At 39.4% G+C, this 22,959-nt stretch overlaps 1 protein-coding gene across 3 annotated transcripts in view; it reads left to right on the top strand.

Moving 5' to 3' along the window:
- The window catches only part of slc4a8 (solute carrier family 4 member 8), a 28,618-nt gene extending 5,714 nt beyond the window's left edge, over positions 1–22,904 (top strand). Inside the window, exons 2-26 of one of the 3 annotated variants that reach the window (XR_016116581.1) lie at positions 1,735–1,816; positions 3,389–3,538; positions 3,689–3,824; positions 4,141–4,301; positions 6,605–6,781; positions 8,019–8,110; positions 8,635–8,792; positions 8,890–8,977; positions 9,049–9,195; positions 9,290–9,390; positions 11,022–11,196; positions 11,318–11,451; positions 11,531–11,776; positions 12,574–12,679; positions 13,786–13,947; positions 14,058–14,171; positions 14,264–14,425; positions 15,311–15,562; positions 15,650–15,718; positions 17,030–17,203; positions 17,284–17,415; positions 17,496–17,599; positions 18,677–18,782; positions 18,910–21,173; positions 21,249–22,904. Coding sequence is in view for 2 of the 3 variants with exons in the window: in XM_089009599.1 (XP_088865725.1) it covers positions 1,735–1,816; positions 3,389–3,538; positions 3,689–3,824; positions 4,141–4,301; positions 6,605–6,781; positions 8,019–8,110; positions 8,635–8,792; positions 8,890–8,977; positions 9,049–9,195; positions 9,290–9,390; positions 11,022–11,196; positions 11,318–11,451; positions 11,531–11,776; positions 12,574–12,679; positions 13,786–13,947; positions 14,058–14,171; positions 14,264–14,425; positions 15,311–15,562; positions 15,650–15,718; positions 17,030–17,203; positions 17,284–17,415; positions 17,496–17,599; positions 18,677–18,782; positions 18,910–18,915 (3,234 nt within the window). In the remaining variant the exon portion in view is untranslated. Of the gene's footprint in view, positions 1–1,734; positions 1,817–3,388; positions 3,539–3,688; positions 3,825–4,140; positions 4,302–6,604; positions 6,782–8,018; positions 8,111–8,634; positions 8,793–8,889; positions 8,978–9,048; positions 9,196–9,289; positions 9,391–11,021; positions 11,197–11,317; positions 11,452–11,530; positions 11,777–12,573; positions 12,680–13,785; positions 13,948–14,057; positions 14,172–14,263; positions 14,426–15,310; positions 15,563–15,649; positions 15,719–17,029; positions 17,204–17,283; positions 17,416–17,495; positions 17,600–18,676; positions 18,783–18,909 lie in introns of all 3 variants that reach the window. The other 2 variants (XM_089009599.1, XM_089009600.1) reach the window with 2 other exon arrangements.
- Positions 22,905–22,959: the final 55 nt, after the last annotated feature.

Genomic DNA, 22,959 nt, shown 5'->3' with positions numbered 1-22,959 from the left:
TGTCTCTAATCTGCATGGAAAATGAGTTTTTCGAATCATCAACTTTCCCCACCCGCGTGTCGCCGGAGTTCAGGGACGATGGCGTCGCAAAGGGTCGGTTGCCCGGAGATACAAGCAGGCGGCCAAAACACGCAGGATGTGCCTTGTCCCTGGAAACGGGGACATGTGTTCAAGGAGTACGTGTACTCACCTGCCGAGAGAAAAACCCTGGAGTGTCTTTCCAGCTCCTAATTATGTGCAAGGGCTTAAATGTGACCCAAGGGAGGTCAGTGCTGAATGTTAGGAAACCATTAACCTGCAGATAAGAAAGAATAACAAAAATGCTTTGCGTGAATATGCAATTCGAAGGATCTTAGCACACGGTGGAACAAAAGATAAAAAATGGCAGCGTAGTTAAGAGGCCTTTCATGTGTGTGCGTGTGTTTTTGAACCAAATAAATCCGCACTTGACGATCTGACGGTGCCTTACTATTTTAGGCACAAAGAACTTTTCATAGTCTCCCTCTGATCGTGCTCTTTTGTTTGGTAAAGCTCCAGTTCTTATGTTGCCTCCAGCATGAGCTGCAAACCCACACGCTGCATTGAGGCTTTCGATTCACCAGCCACAGCTGCAATGCTTGATAGCACTGTTTGTGTGTGCGCGTGTGTGTTTGTTCATAGTATCTTCAATGCTAGACAGTACTGTATTTTGTATGGAATTTAAGGCTTATATAAGTATGTTTAAGCTTTATATAAGTATGTTTAAAGGACAACCAACGTCACTTTTTTGTTTTTTAACTGACACCAGAAAAACGTTTTATAGCATCTAAAAGACCCAAAATACGCAGTATGATATTTTTAGTCATATGCAAAACACCAATAAAAATGACTTAAAGTCTCCAAAATCTGCAAAAAATTGAGCTGCGAATTGGGCATTTTCAAAAAGTCCCGCCCCCAGTTCGCAACGTCACGCCAAGACGTCTTGCATTGCTGGAGAATCAAAACAATGGCTTCAGAATATGCTTTCTTGTTACACATCCAGTTATGAATATGATTCAAATAGTTCTGAAGAGGAAAGCATAAATGTTTGCAATCGATTAAATAATTTATTTGTGCAATTTGTGAATTTTGGCAGCATTGGGGGAAAATCTCTCACCCAAAAAAAAAGAGGCACAAAATGGCGACCTCCTGTGGCCACCTCCGTTTCCACAGCTGATAAATTCCTTATATGGCGCTTGGACGCCCTCTTCTGGCGGCTTTTGGGTGCAACACGAGGTCCCCAGACAACACAAGTACAGCAAAATACATTGACGTGATGGAAGGACTGCTACAAAGCGTCTTTTTTACGGTCAAAGGCGGTCCTTTAGTGACGTCACATACAAACTCGTTACCAACTCAAAAACAAGACTTCCTGAATATTCAGCGAGAGTCTTAAGAGCAGTGGAATCTTTGTAAAATACGCTCAGTAGAAGTCATTTGAAGTCATTTTACAAATTATGGACACAACTTGTCCGGAGACGTCGGTTGTCCTTTAAAGATTGTGTAAGTAACCTGTATTGCCTGTTAAAAATCTAATTTACAATCTGTGTCCAAATTTTTTTTTGACATATCCGCAAAAATGTTTGTATGTACTGTTGTTCGTAACTCGAATGTTCATAAGTAGGGGAGCGTCTGTACATGTTCAATGCCCTGAATGCCAGCGTTCAGAAACATCATCATTAGGATTCATTGTTGTTATGTGTGTTTGTCATTCAGCGACCAGATGAAGAAGTGGTCATAGACCAGGGTGGGACCAGCTCAGTGCTGAACATCCACTATGAGAAGGAAGAACTCGAAGGTGGGTACAAAGATGACTCCAACAACATGTATTTTTGCCCTCTTATTGCTTTCATTTTTAAGATTTCCTGAAATAAAAATTTGTGATGTTTGATGTACAAAGGCATTGACTTGTCTCAATGCTGATTAATGATAAAATATTGGGCGGTCAATGATTACTCCTATTATGAATGCTTTGTTGGATGCATTTATTTATACAATGGTACCTCTATTCAATCTTTTCACGAGACAGTTTGTTAGTTGAGGCGCGTTTTCCCTGTAATTGCCCTAATAATAATAATAATAATAATAATAATAATAATAATAATAATAATATATTCAATTTATAAGTGACTTTCAAAACTCTCAAGGACACTTTACAGTCACAGGATAAGAACACGGGTGAGCAGCGGCAGCCAGACGCGCCAGCGTTCACTCAACCCGGAAGTAACACACACGCATTTCACTCAGAATTCCCACTTTTAACTCAGAATTCCGATTTTTAACTCGAAATTCAGGCATTTATCTCAGAACTGACTTTAATATCAGAACTCCGATTTTTAACTCAGAATTCCGATTTGAACCTCAGAATTCTGAGTATTAACTCAGAATTCAGATTTTTCATTTAGATTTCCGATTTTAATCTTAGAACTGACTTTGATCTCAGATTTCCGATTTTTAATTTAGACTTCCGATTTTAATCTCAGAACTGACTTTAGTCTCAGAATTCCGATTTTTAATTTAGATTTCTGATTTTAATCTCAGAATTCCGATTTGACTCAGAATTCCAACTTTTAACTCAGAATTCTGATTTTAATTTTAGAATTGACTGTAATCTCAGAAATCGATTTTTAATGTAGACTTCCGATTTTAATTTCAGAATTGACTTTGATCTCACAATTCCGATTTTTAATGTGGACTTCCGATTTTAATTTCAGAACTGACTTTAGTCTCAGAATTCCGATTTTTAATTTAGATTTCCGATTTTAATCTCAGAATTCCCATTTGACTCAGAATTTCCAATTTTTAACTCAACATTCTGATTTTAATTTTAGAATTGACTGTAATCTCAGAAGTCCAATTTTTAATGTAGATTTCCGATTTTAATATCAGAAGTGACTTTAATCTCAGAATTCCAATTTTTAATGCAGACTTCCGATTTTTAATTCCGATAGATTTCCGACTTTAATCTCAGAATTGATTTTGATCTCAGAATTCCAATTTTTAATTTAGATTTCCGATTTTAATCTCAGAACTGAATTTAGTCTCAGAATTCTGATTTTTAATTTAGATTTCCGATTTTAATCTCAGAATTCCAATTTGACTCGGAGTTCCAACTTTTAACTCAGAATTCAGATTGTTATTTTCGAATTGACTGTAATCTCAGAAATCCGATTTTTAATGTAGACTTCCGATTTTAATCTCAGAACTGACATTAATCTCAAAATTCCGATTTTTAATTTAGATTTCCGATTTTAATCTCAGAACTGACTTTAGTCTCAGAATTCTAATCGTTCCAAATCCCCCTAAATTTCAAACATAAATGCTTTATGAAAAATAACTGTCATTACTTCCTGTGTCACTTACTTTTCAGGCCACAGGACTCTCTTTGTGGGTGTTCGGATGCCCCGGCAAAGCCACCGACACCACAAGGCTCATGGCTCTCGACATCGTAAGAAAGACAGGAGGACGGGAAGCATTACAGTGCGAGAAAGCCAAGGAAACGAGAAGACACTCTGTCACGGTATGCTCAGAAACACATTTCCCCGATTGAATTACACACTGTAAAATATTATTGGTAGAAAAAAATACCCATAAACACTGCAAAAGTGTGACAAGTCACGTGACTTCTTGGAAAGGCAAAAGTGTGACTCACGTGTTGACACTTTATCAGATACGCCATCCCAACGGGTGCAGTTCATTCTGGGAACCGAGGAAGATGCTGAGCATGTGGCCCATGAGTTGTTCACTGAGCTTGATGAGATTTGTGTCAAAGATGGGAAAGATGCTGAGTGGAAAGAAACAGCCAGGTCAGTATTTTCCCCTGGGAGCCATTGAAAACAAAAACATGCTAATAAAAGCATCTGGCTGCTCGGGCAGAGATGCAAAATCACATTTAGAGGCTACGAGAGCATTTATTGACCAGGAAGAGCTCAAGTGCTCTCTCACTTTGAGGATTTCATGTATTTTGCTATTGCTTTATGTTTGACAGTTCACATCATTGTCATAGGACAGATTATGACATGGATCGTTTTTCAAAAACTCAATTCTCTTTGTTTTTATTTTTAATGTGTCTCAGTTAAACCCATTTTACATTTCATGAATGTCCTCGTCATCTGTTTTCAGGTGGCTAAAGTTTGAGGAAGATGTAGAAGATGGCGGCGAGAGGTGGAGCAAGCCGTACGTGGCTACGTTGTCCCTTCACAGTCTCTTTGAGTTGAGGAGTTGCATCATCAACGGCAGCGTGTTGCTCGACATGCACGCTGACTCCATTGAGGAGATCGCAGGTGCGCATAAATGTGACTCATCCAAAGTTGACTCCTTTATCCGTGCCTGATAGCTACTTTAAATAGGCTAGTACAAATCAGTGGCGGACCGTCAAGGCCTGCTAAGCCTTCTCTGCTGGCCTAAAAATATCTGAATCACGGACTGATGTTAATTGTATTTTCTCCATGAATTATTTTTAAATAATTCCAAATTGTCTTTCAGCTTTCTTTAATTCATTTTCCCCTGTTGCGCTGGTTTCAGGTGTGTGTTTTCGTATTCAATCATTTAACCAATCACATTTCAGCCATCATTTGTTGCCAGGGTCAGAAATCTGCCTGGGTGCCTTCACAATCAATTCTGCAGGCCACTGAAGGTCTGCTGGAAGGCGCTGGAAATGTCAGAGTTTTCACATACTATGATTGGCTAGCCACATGATTGGCTAGTCACTATCCAATCATGGTATCATTAGCTGCTAGTGACAAGAGCATATTGGCCAGAGCTAGCACACCGTATCTGTAGCATATCTCCATAAGCATATATTGTTGTGTCGATTTAATAGCGATTTTGTTAACCCATAATGGCTGAAGGAGGAGAAGAAATGGATTTGGTTGGAGATATTTGTTAAATCCATTTTCAAGACTGACTTTTCAAGAAAAAATGGCCATCATTAAGAAAGGTCAATCAGTTATTTAGTGGCTAATGGTACCCTCTAGTGGACTGGGAGTAAATCACACAACACCTTTTTCTGTCTGGGTTGATTCCGACATAGCACTATTGAAGGCCTAGCGATGAAATCCCCAGGCTGCCACTGGTACAAATACAGTGGTACCTCTCTCTACTTACGAATGTAAGTATGACATTTTCAAGTTATGAAACATCTCAAAAGGAAGATATATAACATATAAAAACATTTTTGTCAGAATTTTGGGTGGGCTTGGAACGGATTAAGGCATTTACATGGAAAATGTGTCTCAACTAACAACATTTTCTAGTTAAGAAATTTCTTCCAGAAGCAATTAATTTCGGAAGTGGAGGTACCACTTTATATCATTAACTAATTCCTTGTGACTAAATGAGCACTGGCTAGTTAAACACACACACACACACACACACACACACACACACACACACACACACACACACACACACACACACACACACACACACACACACACACACACACACACACACACTGTTCCACACAGTTCATCTAATCATTTCTTGCAATACTTTGCTTTAACAAGGAAATAAACATTAACCTGTATTCAAATGTTTGCACCTTCATATGAATCGCTTTGACAACATTACACGTAAATCACAAAAACAACAACAAACTTAGATGTAAACTGTGGTGTATTTTCAGCCATGTTTCAGCCGCCTATGTGATGGCACTCCAATTAGCAAGGCTGATTATTATACTGGCATTCAACTCAGCATTGGCCTTGAGATGTGCTCAGAATTAATGTGGAATTACTGTGTGTGTGTGTGTGTGTGTGTGTGTGTGTGTGTGTGTGTGTGTGTGTGTGTGTGTGTGTGTGTGTGTGTGTGTGTGTGTGTGTGTGTGTGTGTGTGTGTGTGTGTGTGTGTGTGTGTGTGTGTGTGTGTGTGTGTGTGTGTGTGTGTGTGTGTGGGCGTAAAACGTTTGCTTAATGACTCAGCATCTTGGAAAGGACAAAGTGGAATAGGAGGCATTAAAATCAAGCTAATGAATGCTAATTATTGGTTGGTCAGTTTCATTATTTAACAACATTTTGGGAAAGATTGGATTGGATTTATCTTTATTAGTCTCCCAGTGAAGAAATTTACATTTCACAGAAGCAAAGTTATGAAAGGAAGAGGAAAGGAAAGAACGAAGTAGAAAAACAAAATACAGGAGCTGCTGTAAAGGCAGTCATTCTCGCGGTGCCATCTTGAAGTCAAATGAACAAATAAAACTGAATAACAAATATGACAGCACAGACAGAGCAAGTCATTCATTCTTAAGCACTTCCTGTACCTTCTTTGTTGCATGAAGCAGTTGTAGATGAAAGAGGAGAGGATCAAAGCGTCATTTTCACCAGTGGATCAGGGACGTCATGGTGAAATGTGCATGTGTGCTACAAGCTAAATGTTGAAAGCAAACGAAGCTGTAGCATTGACGAAAAGAGACTGTCTCACCTCTCCTGTCCCATGTAAATCCGCTTTAATTCCAAACCGCGACATTTCCACATACGCATATAACACAAACAACAGAAAATATTGAATTTTGTCCTTGTTGGTGGATTTAAATCTCAAATTCAGGCAAGCTTTGCCTTTTCACATCTTCTTTCTGTTTGTGTTACAGACATGGTTCTGGATCACCAGGAGGCGTCGCACGAGTTAGACGACAGCGTGAGGGTGAAAGTGCGAGAGGCCTTGCTCAAGCGGCACCACCACCAGAATGAGAAGAAAAAGAATCTCATGCCCATTGTGCGCTCCATCACAGAAGGGGCTCGCAAACAGTCCGAGCCTTACCTAACAGGTTTTTTTTCCCCAGTACATTTGATTTATGTTGGCCATCAAAGAATGTTTTTGTACTGCTTTTGTCATGGTCGTTGAGATATCAAGTGTAGTTTTAAATCAGTAATTCTTTGCCAAGATGTTTTTCTTCATAGATTAAATATCTTTATTATTGTCGACATTTTGCTAAATTGCCATGTCTCCATTTGACAGGCATAACATGCACTGCATCACAATTTGATGAAGTATTATATAAAGTAAAGTTAAAGGACAACCGACGTCTCCGGACAAGTTGTGTCCATAATTTGTAAAATGGCTTCAAATGACTTCTACTGAGCGTATTTTAAAAAGATTCCACCGCATATAGCTATAGTTTACGTTTTAAGACTCGCGCTGAATATTCAGGAAGTCTTGTTTTTGAGTTGGTGACGAGTCCGTACGTGACGTCACTAAAGGAACGCCCCCTGACCGAAAAAAGACACATTGTAGCAGTCCTTCCATCACGTCAATGTATTTTGCTGTATTGTTTGGTCTGAAAACCTTGTGTTGCACCCAAAAGCCGCCAGAAGAGGGTGTCCAAGCTCCATATAAGGAATTTATCAGCCTGTGGAAACGGAGGTTACCACTGGAGGTCACCATTTTTCTTTTCTCTTTTCTGGTGATCGTTTCTCCCCAATGTTGCCTCAAAATGGCATGGAATAAATCCTTTAATCGATTGCAAACATGTATGCTTTGCTCTTCAGAACTATTTGAATCATATTCATAACTGGATGTGTAACAAGAAAGCAAATTCTTCGAATCTGAAGCCATTGTTTTGATTCACAAGCAAGGCACGACGTCTTGGCGTGACATCACGAACTGGGGGCGGGACTTTCTGAAAATGCCCAATTCGCAGCTCATTTTTTTGCAGATTTTGGACACTTTAAGTAATTTTTATTAGTGTTTTGCATTTGAATAAAAATATCATACTGCGTGTTTTGGGTATTTTAGATGCTACGAAACGTTTTTCTGATGTCAGTTAAGAAACAAAAAAGTGAGGTCGGTTGTCCTTTAAAGATGCTCAAAATTACCAGGAAAGTTTACCAAAATTGTTTCGATATTATTTCTATATATTTTTTTATTATTTTACGGGTGATGTTTAGCGTTGTTAGGCTATTTATCTGTCCATTTTCAATTCATTTTGTGAAAATATTTGTCATGCTTCTGGAATGGTTAGTACAGAAAAGGTGACTTTCTCTGTGCGTGTTGTGCGCACACAGCCGCTTCAGCCACATCTCCTCAGCCTGCCCCCCTTACAGAGCCACCCAAGAACGGCGCAGGACCGGAAGGGCATCAAGTGGACCTCAGCAAGGTAAAATAGAATTTAGAGCTTTTTATTTTTAACTCATTCACTGCCTGACAATGTGCAAAAATGGGTCCACTCCAGTGCCAGGGTTTTTGGCATTTTCACTCAAATTCCAGGACCCACAGAATATTGAGCTTTAGGACGACATAAACATTCAATACAGCGTTAGAAACTTTAAACTCTCTTCTTCCATCGGAAAAAAAGAGTTAATTCCTAAATTATAAGGGTCTGGAGTTATCTAGGCTTGAAATAGGGGTGGCTATTCAAAACATTGCCAGTGTTCTGAGCAGCACTTAATCGGCACCCTTCCGCAAGAAAAGCCAAAACCCGAACAAATTCGGGAATGGCGCTTCACGTCATGCTTTTCAATTCCCGAACACATTCGGGAATGGCGGTGAATGAGTTCATGGTCACGTCCTCCAGGTGTCCCAGCACTTGTGTACTTACAAAATACAGATCTAAAGGAGCTTTCACATTGAAAAAAAAAAAAACACTTTAGGCTATGTCTCATCAAACAATGTATCTCTCAGGTGGACCTCCACTTCATGAAGAAGATCCCAGAAGGAGCAGAGGCCTCAAATGTGTTGGTCGGTGAGCTGGACTTCCTGGAGAGGCCTATTGTAGCTTTTGTTCGCCTGTCTCCCGCTGTACTGCTCACTGGCCTCACCGAGGTCCCAATACCCACCAGGTTGAGAGCAACACCTCATGACACTCATATGAACAACACTTCACATTCGGTATAGCGTGTGCGTGATATCATTCAAGCTGTCAACTCGTCCCTTTAGGTTCCTTTTCATTCTCCTGGGCCCAGATGGTAAAGCTCAGCAGTACCATGAGATTGGACGCTCCATGGCAACCATTATGACGGATGAGGTAAGGTTTTCTTTCAAAAAATCCCTCTCGTAAGGATGAAGAAGAGCGCAGCTGACGTGACTTTTGTCCAGATCTTCCATGGTGTCGCTTACAAGGCAAAGGACAGAAGTGACCTCCTGGCTGGGATAGATGAGTTCCTGGACCAAGTGACTGTCTTGCCACCAGGAGAGTGGGACCCTTCTATCCGTATTGAGCCACCCAAAAATGTCCCATCTCAGGTATACACTGTGTTTTTTTTCGTTTTTTTTCCTGCTTGGATTGGTGAACGGCGATCGTGACATGATAGTTGACCTTGATTTTATGTGATTGAAGGAGAAGAGGAAAATGCCCGGCGTCCCGAATGGAACTGTTTACCAAGTCGAGGAAGAGCAACATGCAGAACATCATGGACCGGAGCTGCAGAGAACCGGAAGGTGACTCCATATCTCCCAGAAAATTGTTCTGGAAATCTTTTTATTTTATTTATTTTTTTGTGTGTCCCCAAAAGCAATAGCAGTCAAAATAAATTTCACAATCTTGGGACATACATTTTAATCCCTCGTGTTTATAACTGTGTGTAAAGAGTGCCCTGAAGGTATCGTTATGTTCCGACATGGCTGTGTCCCAATGCACAAAGCATGTCAAACTACTGTATTTTCCGCACTATAAAGTGCACCAGATTATAAAGTGCACCTTCAATGAATGGTTTATTTTAAAACATTTTCCAGAGTATTTCACCATACTTTTCCTTGATGTCAAACACGAAAATAGAAATTGCATAATAGTAAATGTGTGATATTTTCTGCATTTTTTTTTAGTTCAAAAATATTCACAGGTTTTATGATTTACATAAAACCATAAAACCATAAAAATAAATATTTAATAATAATAATATTTCAGATTACCAATCGTCCTTTAAAACTTGTATGTTCCTTAGAGATTTTCAAGGAATATTTTGGCTTTAAATTTTTCACAAATAAACTAATTTTGTTGTTTTTTGAGACATTAAATACAATACAATACAACAACCAAAATAAACACTAATTTTTCCATTTCTAATCATTGTGCCAAAAAGGGGAAATTATGGTGAAAAAATAATTTTAAGAGATTACCGAAATGCTGTTTTATATATCCCAGCATGCACCACGCACTACTTCTTCTACGGGGGAGAAATGGAGTCGAAATGGAGAAGTTTATATCGCGCTTTAAAGGACAACCGACGTCACTTTTTTGCTTCTTAACTGACATCAGAAAAACGTTTTGTAGCATCTAAAATACCGAAAACACGCAGTTGATATTTTTAGTCAAATGCAAAACAGCAATAAAAATGACTTAAAGTGTCCAAAATCTGCAAAAAATTGAGCTGCGAATTGGGCATTTTCAGAAAGTCCCGCCCCCAGTTCGTGACGTCACGCCAATACGTCTTTCATTGCTGAAAAATCAAAACAATGGCTTCAGATTCGGAGAATATGCTTTCTTGTTACATATCCAGTTATGAATATGATTCAAATAGTTCTGAAGAGGAAAGCATACATGTTTGCAATCGATTAAAGAATTTATTCCGTGCCATTTTGAGACAACATTGGGGGGAAATGGATCACCAAAAAACAGGCAGAAACTCGCGACCGAGCTCCGTGTGAGGAATTAATCAGTCCGTTTCCACAGGCTGATAAATTCCTTACATGGAGCTTGGTCGCCCTGTTCTGGCTCTTTTTGGTGCAACATGACGTTTTCAGACCAAACAAGTACAGCAAAATATATTGACGTGATGGAAGGACTGCTACAATGTGTCCTTTTTTCGGTCAGGGGCGTTCCTTCAGTGACGTCACGTACGGACTCGCCAGCAACTCAAAAACAAGACTTCTGGAATATTCAGCGCGAGTCTTAAAACGTAAAATATAGCTATATGCGGTGGAATCTTATTAAAATACGCTCAGTAGAAGTCATTTGAAGCCATTTTACAAATTATGGACACAACTTGTCCGGAGACGTCGGTTGTCCTTTAAGAGATATGACGTATGATGGCGGCATAATGTTGTCTCTTTGCACTTTGTGTTGTGACCAGGTTATTCGGCGGTCTGATAATGGACATCAAAAGGAAGGCTCCCTTCTATCTGAGTGACTATAAAGATGGTCTGAGCCTGCAGTGTGTGGCCTCGTTCCTCTTCCTCTACTGTGCCTGTATGTCTCCCGTTATCACCTTTGGGGGGCTGCTTGGAGAGGCAACGGAGGGACGCATTGTGAGGACAAACACTTGCACTGAATATCTACACATTATTTCTAATTTTTGTGCGCTACAGTTAAAAAAATCATTAATGCATATTGTGCAAAGCCGCTAACAAGATTTATTTGGTCTTCCAGAGTGCCATCGAGTCCTTACTTGGTGCATCCATGACTGGTGTAGCCTATTCGCTATTTGCTGGCCAGCCTCTCACCATTCTGGGTAGCACAGGACCCGTGTTGGTGTTTGAAAAAATCCTCTTCAAATTCTGCAAGTCTGTGTCAAATTCGCGTATTTCGTAGTCACATTTTTTTGCCTGCTCTACATGACATGTTATTTGTTTGACTTTTTAGGGACTACAACCTCTCCTACCTGTCACTCAGGGCCTGTATTGGCCTGTGGACGGCACTGTTGTGTCTGTTACTCGTCGCTACAGACGCCAGCTCTCTGGTGTGCTACATCACTCGCTTCACGGAGGAGGCCTTTGCTGCGCTCATCTGCATCATCTTCATCTACGAGGCCTTGGAGAAGCTGTGCCATCTGGGAGAAATCTACCCCTTCAACGCTCACAGTGATTTGGACAAGCTGACGCTGGCATAGTGAGGAACACAGTTTGTGGTTCTTGTTCTATTGGCAGAATTTTCAGAATTTCTAAGAAATTGACAGATATAGAAGTAAAATTGCGTGGGAGAAAGGTGTGACATCACATGAGTCTATTGGGGATTTTTTTGGGAAAAATAGGTGGAAAATTTATAGCAAGGAAATTAGGTGAAGTTAGCGCGCTAGCATTCATTTGCTACCTAGCTTGTTATCGATGAAAAGGTTTCTTCAGCCGTCATCTGTACTTCTATGAAGGTCTTGGACGTTTGGCTTCTTATCGAAACGTCCGACACCTTCAAAGAAGTACAGATGACCCCTGAAGAAACCTTTTCATCGATGGACCACTCCTGTACGACTGAGAGTTTACACAGACGTATCTAGCTTGTTAGCAAAGGTAGCATTGGGTTTTCTTTTTTAACCAATTTGACAACAGTGGTCAGCTTATTTTTACATTGGTTTGTTTGACAACTAGAAGCAGTTAAAACATAATAATAATAATAATAATAATAATAATAATAATAATAATAATAATACAATAAATACAAACAAAAAATAAAAAAACAAATGTGACCCATGTATTAGCGGTGGCTAACTTAAATTTTAGCTTTCACTTTAAACATTTACCATGAGACCTGTTATCATACTTTCTGTAATACTTTATGTAATGTATCTCACTTTTATTTGCTGTTTTTTTTAATTATATTATATGACAATTCAACTAGGATCCTGGAACAAATTTTGTTTACCCTCAGCTTGCACTGTACATGATTCTTCGTGTTGCTCTCTCTGACTTTAGCTGCCGCTGTACAGAGCCTGATAGTCCAAGCAATAAAACGTTAAAACTGTGGAGCGAGAGAAACATCACAGCTTCTTCTGTTCCTTGGGCCAATCTTACCGTCAAGGTAACTTCATCGGGTCAAAGTAAATGAACGCACACACATTACTCACTAGCAAGGTAGCAAGCAAGCTAATTCTTCCTCCTTTCCCAAACGATTAACCTCTCTGAAGGTTAACGCTGATGTAGACATGTCATCGATTTGATTTTGTTCACTGAGCACAAACAAATTTAGTCTTGGGAACGCTCAACGGGCCTTAACGGCGTTCCTTTGGTCATTCATTCACTCAGTGCAGCTGCCGTTTCACGTATTTCCCCTGCCCCTCAGGAGCAACTTAGTTCCTTTCAGAAGTTTTCGCTTAAAGGACAACCGACGTCTCCGGACAAGTTGTGTTCATAATTTGTAAAATGGCTTCAAATGACTTCTACTGGGCGTATTTTAATAAGATTCCACCACATATAGCTATATTTTACGTTTTAAGACTCCCGCTGAACATTCAGGAAGTCTTGTTTTTGAGTTGGTGACGAGTCATCACGTGACGTCAGAAAAGGACCGCCTCCTGACCGTAAAAAAGACGCATTGTAGCGTCTTTCCATCACGTCAATGTATTTTGCTGTACTGTTTTTTTAAACCCTTGTGTTACACCCAAAAGCCGCCAGTAGAGGGAGTCCAAGCTCCATGCAAGGAATGTATCAGCCTGTGGAAACGGGCTGATTCATTCCTCACAGGAGCTGGTCGCCATTTTTCTGCCTCTTTTGTGGGACTTTACTTTGCAGTCCAGATGCCTCAAAAAGACATGGAAGGACTTCTTTAATCGATGGCAAACATGTATGCTTTCCTCTTCAAAGCTATTTGAATCATATTCATAACTGGATGTGTAACAAGAAAGCATATTATCCGAATCTGAAGCCATTGTTTTGTTTCTACAGCAATGCAAGACCTCTTGCCGTGACGTCACGAACTGGGGGCTGCCCAATTCGCAGCTCAATTTTTTGCAGATTTTGGACACTTTAAGTCATTTTTATTAGTGTTTTGCATTTGACTAAAAATATACTGCGTGTTTTGGGTATTTTAGATGCTATAAAACGTTTTTCTGATGTCAGTTAAAAAACAAAAAAGTGACGTCGGTTGCCCTTTAAATGACCTGAGACAAATTTGTCCTTGTTCTATAGGAATGTGTAAGTCTGCAAGGTGACTTTGTCGGGACGTCGTGCGGCCATCATGGCCCCTACACCCCCGATGTCCTCTTCTGGTCCGTCATCTTGTTCTTCTCCACTTTCTTCATGTCAGCCTTTCTCAAACAGTTCAAAACGAGTCGCTACTTTCCCACCAAGGTAATCCGCACACATACCATTGGCACACTAAATTCTAGTCATCAGATGTAGGCGCAGGAGCAGAGATTAGTCACCGCTTTCGTTTGAGAGCTCTTTCCTTATGCAATCAGGTGCGATCCATGATCAGTGACTTTGCCGTCTTCCTCACCATTGTCGTCATGGTATTGCTCGACTACATCATAGGAGTACCCTCCCAGAAGTTAAAGGTGCCAAGCAAATTTCAGGTAAGTTAAGGAGGAAAAATAATTTTAGAAAGTCACATTCCTGTACGATTTGATGGGGATATTTGCAGTTTGTGTATGTGTTTCTCCGTTAGCCCACCAGAGACGACAGAGGGTGGCTGATCAGCCCAATTGGACGCAATCCCTGGTGGACCATCCTGGCAGCCTCTATCCCTGCTCTTCTCTGCACCATCCTCATCTTCATGGACCAACAGATAACCGCTGTTATCATCAACCGGAAAGAGCATAAACTGCTGGTATTTGATTATTGATTGACCGACCAATCCCATTTATGCATAATGTCGAACCCCAAGTCCAGTTCAAAACTGGTGTTTATTCGGGAATTAAAAAGTGTGACGTGGAGTGCCCGAATTTGTTCAGGTTTTTGGTTTCTTGCGGGGGGCCGATAAAGCACTGGTAAGACCTCTGGCAATGTTTTTCCCTTCCATGAGGGGGCAACATTTGCCTTTCGTCCATGTTAGCGCTTTGTGACAGCTTCAGCTATTGTTAAAGCGCTATATAAACTAAGATGTATGTATTGTATTTTGGACAGCCGCCCCCTTTTCAAGCTCAGATAACTCCAGACCCATATAACTTAGGAATTAACTCTTTCTGATGAGGGAAGAGAGTCTAAGGTTTCTTACGCTGCATTGAATGTTTATGTAGTCCTAAAACTCAATATTCTGTGAGTCCTGCAATTTGAGTGAAAATGACAAAAACCCTGGCACTGGAGTGGACACATTTTTGCACATTGTCTGGCAGTGAATGAGTTAAATGTACATATCTTATTATCAGCCATGCAAAGTATAAAAATAAGTTACCATTCAGTCATGCAAAAAAAAACATTTTTTTTTCCTGCTACCTAATTTAGCAAGTTGGAGAGTAGCCCAGGAAGGAGCTTAATTTCATTCGGCTGGCAAAGCTGCTTATTACGTTTACATTTTTGTCCACTGTCTTCCATTCTAGCTTCACGTTTGTGAAACAATAAAAAAAAAGGTTTCAAAAAGCTGAAGTCAAATTTTTTATCTTGACTAAGCTGATCCCAAGTAAAGTATGCTGAGGCCCTACGTGACATTATAATGATTCTTGTAACGTAATCAATCACATTTGACTTGAAATGCTCCTCTATTTGTTTCCCTCAGAAAGGTTGCGGGTACCACTTGGATCTCCTGATGGTGGGGATGATGTTGGCCGTGTGCTCCATCATGGGTTTGCCGTGGTTTGTCGCCGCAACTGTCTTGTCCATCACTCACGTGAACAGTTTGAAACTGGAGTCCGAAAGCTCAGCTCCAGGAGAGCAGCCTCGTTTTCTGGGCATCAGAGAGCAGAGGCTCACCGGCCTGGTCATCTTCTTGCTTATGGGATGCTCTGTATTCATGACTGGTGCCCTTCAGGTGAGTGCTGCCACCTTCTGGTTGGCACATACATTTCACCCAGAGTATTGCTTTACTGAAATTGGATGAATATCTTTTCTTACTCAGTTCATTCCGATGCCGGTGTTATATGGTGTCTTCCTCTACATGGGAGCCTCATCCTTGAAGGGCATCCAGGTAAGGTGACACACACTCAGTGACCACCTCTTTCAGAATACCTGTACTGGATCATCTACACAAATTCAGACTATAATAACAACAATAATAATAATAATAATAATAATAAATAATAATAATAATAGGACACTTTTCAGACAAAAACAAGACTATGCAAAACACTTAAAAAGTGACATTTGAACACAAACAGAGGATCAACTCATTTAAAATAATACAATACTCAAATGCATATATTATTTTTCTGAAGTCAAAATATTACAGAAATATAATTTTCGTTCGGGAATAATAGACAATCATATCTCTATTTATTTCAATGTGTAATAATGCCTCCCAGTGGCAGCAAAAGGTATTGCATAAGAAATTACGCCAAATTCTATAAAAATAATTACATTTTATTTCTAAACGCCTTTCACAATAATTATAATAATAATAATAATAATAATAAATATCATTTATAAGCACCTTTCAAACTCTAAAGAACACTTAACAGTCACAGTTTAAGTTTTTCTTTTCAGCTCTTTCCATTTAGTCGTGTTATTCATTTTTCAAGTGGTATTTTTTTTTTACTAAAAAAAACACGTTTTTTTGTGGAGTGAGGCTAATCATAATCATTTCCTTTTGCTGTCTATTAGCTATTTAACTACCTAGCCGGCTATCTAGCTAGCTATCTATATTAGCTATCTATCTAGCTATCTATTAGCTAGCTATCCAGCTAGCTATCTATTAACTAGCTATTAGCTGGTTAGCTAGCTTTCTATCTATTTGAGTTATTCCGGGTTGAGTGAACGCTGGTGCGTGTGGCTGCCGGCGCGTGTGGCTGCTCGCCCACAGAAAAACACTTATCCTCTGACTGTAAAGTGACCTTGAGAGTTTTGAAAGGCGCTTATAAATGAAATGTATGATTATTTCAATAAGGAAATTTAAGATAATAATAATAATTAAAAAAAAAAAAATAATGATGATGATGATAATAATAATACATTTTATTTCTAAGGATAAGTGTGTTTTGAGTCACAAATGTGGTCCTGGAACAAAGTAAACTCATATCTCAAGGCACCATGATACAACGCAAAGCCTCTACAATCACTGAGCAGTGAAATTTGACTGTTTACACACAGTCCGAATGTTTATTTTTTTTAAATTTTCGTCAGGGTTTGTTGAAGGTCAAAAATGTCTCATAGACTTTTGCCTGATATTGGCCAACAGTTACAAACAATTTTTCTTGTCACAAAGAAATGATGAACAAAATCTTGTGGTGCAAAAAAAAACATATGTCATATGGCATGTTAAAACTTGATTGCCTGGCCACAGTTCTTTGACCGTCTGAAGTTGTTTGGGATGCCGGCCAAGCACCAGCCAGACTTCATCTACCTTCGTCACGTGCCCTTGAGGAAGGTTCATCTGTTTACACTCACGCAGCTGACCTGTCTCGTGCTTCTCTGGGTCATCAAGACCTCACCTGCTGCTATCGTCTTCCCTATGATGGCGAGTTGACCACTCACAATGGACGGAATAAAGAAATACCTTTTTTTCACCTGTTTTTTTTTCCCGCACTATGTCTCCAGGTGTTAGCTTTGGTATTCATCCGCAAACTGCTGGATCTGTGTTTCTCCAATCGGGAGCTCAGCTACTTAGATGATCTTATGCCGGAATGGAAGAAAAAAAATCTTGATGATGCTTCCAAAAAGATTGAGGAGGTACTTGAAGTGCAACGTGAGAACGCTCAATTGAAAAACAAATATAGATGGCAAATATTGATTAGTGCTTGTTGATGCAGGAGTGCCAAGTTATGCTTAGTACAAAAACTGAAGACGCTCCCATTGTTCACATTCCCCTGGAGAGCAGTAATCCAGTGCGGGTCTCAAAGGCCCAGGACCCCAGGTGAGCGTAAATCCTTTGCACGGTTATCAGGACTGATTTTAAGGTGGCGGGTACTCATGAAGTCTGCCAATACCAACCATAGATACTTAACTCATTCATTGCCAGACGACGTGCAAAAATATGTCCACTCCAATGCCAGGGTTTTTGTTCATTTTCACTCAAATTGCAGGACCCACAGAATATAGAATTTTAAGACTACATAAACATTCAATTCAGCATAAGAAACCACTGGCTCTCTTCTTTCATCAGAAACAAAAAGTTAATTCCTAAGTTGTATGGGTCTCGAGTTATCTGAGCTTGAAATGGGGGCGGACGTACAAAATACGATACAATACATACATATTGATTTATATAGCGCTTTAACAGCAGCTGAAGCTGGTAAAAAGCGCTCACATGGACAAAAGGCAAATCTGAGGTCTGACCAGTGCTTTATCAGCACCCCGGCAAGGAAAAAAAACCTGAATAAATTCGGGAATGGCAGTGAATGGGTTAAAGGGGGGAAAACATTAGTTCTCTTGGTACTTTGCTAGTTTTTCCACATCATCAGAAAGAAAAGTCTGTTCACATTTTTTGATAGTGTTAATTGAAATCTTAAATATAAAAAGTAAAAATGGTGTCAGCACCCGATGTAGGTTCAAGACTCAAAGCTACTGAAAATAAAAGGGGGGAAAATGATGTTGTAAAATGTACATCATTTTTTGAAAAATTCCAGTGTGATATTTGTGTCATTCTATTTATTTATTTCGCTCGTCTTCAAATTCATATTGCTAGGGAACCTTTATTTGAAGCGAAATGCTAAAAATGCCTCTGTAGCATGGGGTGACATCGCCATCCGTTTCTTTGGTATGCAACGGGCAGGCGACAAATGTGTTTTATGTATGATTAAAAACAACACATATAAATGTTTTATCCATGTTTATGTCCTGATTGCCTTTCCTTTCCTGTGCGTCATGTACAATATGTTGCTATGTCTTTAGGTGCACCTTCATTGTACTTACACTGTGACACTACCACCCCCTCACTCCCAACAACCAATTTTGAGCTTCTTCTCTCCTTCTCACCTCCTTCGCTCCCCAGGTGTGATCCCTCTGATATTAATATATCTGACGAAATGTCTAAAACCACCATGTGGAAATCTCTCAGCTCCAATCAAAAGGACTCTCGTCCTGTTTCTGCTAAGAAGGCAAGGCTAGTCCATGTGTGGAATCGCTCTCACTGTCTTTTCTGTCTCTTCCCTATGTTATTTTGTCAGCTCCTCAGCTGAACTGTGCATACTGTTTTCTAAACCTGATTTTTATTTTATTTTGTAGGATTGACGAGCTGGCCTTCATTGATGAGTAAAGATTCCTACAGTGCACGCAACTGTGCCACAGGCAGTAACTGTGGACCCCAGGATGTGATTTGTCTCTTTGGGACCGTTGGCCACCGAAGCGATTTGGGGAAAGTCTCTGGAATCACTACGAGGGCCCCCCACTACATACACACACACACACACACACACACACACACACACACACACACACACAGGTAGATCTATTTTTAATGCAGGCTGACAGCATCAGAATTTTGAGTGGGCCGGTGATTTTTCGGTTTGGAGTGAAGAAAATGTTGCCAATACAGTGAGACTTCAACTTACGAACTTAATTGGTTCCCAGACAGAGTATGTAAGGCGGAAAGTGTGTATCTCAAAAATAAATTTCCCATAGGAAACCATTAAAATGAGAATAATCCGTTCCCGGGTTTCCATAAAATATACTTTTCAACTAAATAAGCCTTAAAACTACACACAACATACCTTATTCTATGTATAATAAATGTGCTATTGTATTGTAATGAAAGAAATACACTGCATTGTATCATAAAGTCACTTTATTTACATTTGTGATGGTCATTTATGGCTTGATGGAATGGCATTGGAGGTTGAAGGTCAAAGGGAATTGCTGTTTGGAAAGAGAGGCGCATTACACGAGGACTGTAATTAAAGAAATAAACTGTGCAGTAAAATAAAGTTTTATTTACCTTTTTGATGGTCGTTGATGGCTTATGGAAGGAGAATCACCTTCCATAAGGACTGTTGGTAACTTAACCTCTGGTGCTGTTCGGTCGTATGCTTCCGCCGAAGATCACTCCGCCAGCCGTGGTGGGTGTGTATTATGAAAATAGTGCTTATTATAAGGTTTAATTTTCATAAATTTGACGTTTGTAAGACGAAAAGTTTGTAAGATAAGGTGTTTGTAAGTTGAGGTCTCACTGTAACCTGAAGTGAATGTCAAAAAATGACACGTCTGCAACATATTATCTGGATGTAAAATCAAATTAGGTCTTCCTTGGCCATTGTGCCACCTCTAACAATTTTAAGAAAATCGGTAGTTTTAGCTAGCTGCTAACCTGACAAATAAACAGCGATGAAAACAAAAGACAAGTCACAACAACTCATCGACTGATTGGTTAGTGTCGGAATGCGCGCATAACTTCATGCATTTCAAGATTACTTTTAAGTCTCGTGTCGATATTAATGGATTATTTTATTTTGATGGCAATTTTATATTTGTAAAAATTGAAAAAAAGTATGTTTCTTATCCAAGTGCTTCACTTTCCAGTAGTACTGTTAATCTTGATGCATCGCCGTCATAAAAAATCTGCAGTGTTGATGGTAAACTTGGGACGTTTGCGCGGCAGATTCTAAGTGTAGAAATTAATAATAATAATAATAATAATAATAATAAATTTCATTTCTAAGCGCCTTTCAAACCTCTCAAGGTCACTTTACAGTCACAGGATCAGTTTTTCTGTGGGTGAGCAGCGGCAGCCACACGCGCCAGCGTTCACTCACCCCGGAAGTTACTCAAATAGATAGAAAGCTAGCTAGCTAGTTAATAGATAGCTAAGAGATAGCTATTAGTTAGCTATTCGATAACCAGCTAGCCAGCCAGCTAGAGAGCTAATAGATAGGTAGCTAAATAGCTGGCCAGCCAACTGGACAGGCAATAGATGGCCAATAGATAGCATAATAATAATAATAATACATTTAATTTATAAGCGCTTTACATGACTCTCAAGGTCATGTTACAGTCACAGGATCAGTTTTTCTGTGGGTGAGCAGTGGCAGCCACATGTGCCAGCGTTCACTCAACCCAGAAACAACTCAAATAGATAGTAAGCTATTTAGATAGCTAATAGATAGCAAATCTATAGCTAGATAGCTAATAGATAGCAACATGAGCCAGTGTTCACTCAACCCGGAAGAAGTCAAATATCAAACTAGCTAGCTAGCTAATAACTATTAACTAGTTAATAGTTAGCTAGCTAATAGTTGGCTAGCGAGCTAATAGCTAGTTAGCTAGCTAATATGTTTCCTGACTCAAATAGCTGGCTAGAGAAATAGCATGAATGAAATTGTACAATTACTGACTCGGCATCCACGAAAACAGCCAAAAGTATATATTATTTGTGTGCCTCTGACAAGCTTGCTAAAACTCCCTCAAAGCACTTTATTGAAGGATTATGGGATGTGTTGAAGTTACTTTTGTAATTTACCGTATTTTCTGGTGTATAAGGCACACCGGAGTATAAGGCGCACCCCCAATGAATTTTTTTTCAAACTTTTTCCATATATAAGGCGCATCTGAGTATAAGGCAATGAAATAAGTTTTCCAAATATAATATAGAAATATCTAAAAGTTTTCCATATATAAGCCACACCACATTATAAGGCGTTACAGTAGAGACTGGGGCCACGCAGTACTTCTACTGGCGGAAAATGAGTCAGTGGCTGCTGACAGTAGTTGTGAGACCTGTTAGGGCTCAATATTACTTCACATATAAGGCGCAGGGTCATCTTTGGAAGAAAATCATGGCTTTTGGGTGCACCTTATACATTGGAAAATCATGTCTACTTTATTTTTGACGAGGTTGGTGGGAGGCAGTAATGGAGGGGGGGGGGTGGGCTGGATTATAGAAGCAATAATTTACTCAAAGTCCATTTTTGGTAAGGATCTTAATGAATAATACGTTTTGTTAATCAGGGATCTCTTGGGGCCATATAACGCTTGATGAAACATGAGTGAAAATGTTAATTATATTCTGAAAGAAGTCCACACTTAAATTGAGGCACATTTTCATCCATCGTACCAATTCTTCCATCACATGCACATGGTGTAAAGGTGAGGTCATAGTTGATCCACACTCAGATTTAACACTTTTGTAGTAATATGACATGTTTATTTTCAAAGAGCTCTATAACAGAAAATGTCCTTATTGTACTGATTGCAGTCATTTATTTTGGCTAATTCTCCTGATTTTGTAAATAGCTCAAGATGCTCGGCGGTTTCGTCGAAAAATTAACCGAGGCATTTCTCTGCCTCAAAATGATCGTGAATTCAATATACTAGAAGAGTAATGTGATAATGATGTTATGTGTCTTAGAATCTGCTTTTAATCCTCCTGTATGTAGGAAAACACTATATTTTTGGGGGGTCTTTTGCACTGTGTATTTAATCTTACCAATTGCAGTGCATGGGCCCAGTAAACTCTCACTGTATTGTGTCGTCATGTTGCGACACTTTCTTCTTGGCCTGTACGATAGTTTTCGTCCTGTACTTTCAATTTGAATGTTAATATAAACCGTGTCTACTAAATACAGCGGACAGATAGCTGAGCTTATTGATGGTATGGGATAATACTCACACTATTGTATATTCAAAGCCAAGAATGAGTTGAAATTGAATGAGAATATATTTTATGTATGGATAAATATGAATGGAAATATTTTAAAAATGATCATAGGCCAAAGCAAACTTTTCTTTGACTCGTGTTACGTATCCTGATTTGACAACACAATATTGTATTTGTGAATGTATGGCTGATATGCAGCATAACGTCATTAGATATACTACACTGGAGATCGTATACAGTCGAACTACCGCCACCTCCCGTAGCATCATTATTGATTATTTTCGAGCATTGTACACTCAATCTTATCACAATTAACTTGACTCTTCTTTTTCAGCTCATATTACAATACAGTAGAGAAGATGACCTGCTGATAACCGTGCGTTCATGAAGTTGCATGTTAAACGCGACCAAGGTCAAGTGTTCAGGGTGAAAGGGTCAAGTTTTCAGGGTGAAAAAGTGTCCTGCAGTTGAAATGGAGCCATATTGAGCGAGTGCTCTCTCTCTCTCTTACCTTTCAAACACTCAAAGAATGTCTTACAATAAACTTTACACATTTTCTATGTACATGTATGTAATGTTGATTTTTGGATTATGTAAAAAGAAAAAATAAAGTATAACACGAAAGAATGAATCCTGTTTGGCACAAAAAAATCTTTTTAAAGATGATTTTAAGTTTGGATGGTGTG

This window comes from Hippocampus bargibanti, linkage group LG12, assembly GCF_051943395.1.
Source record: "Hippocampus bargibanti isolate YZ-2025 linkage group LG12, ASM5194339v1, whole genome shotgun sequence".
NCBI lineage: Eukaryota > Metazoa > Chordata > Actinopteri > Syngnathiformes > Syngnathidae > Hippocampus > Hippocampus bargibanti.
The sequence above is the reverse complement of the archived record's forward strand: the minus strand, read 5'-3'. Positions and strand labels throughout refer to the sequence as shown.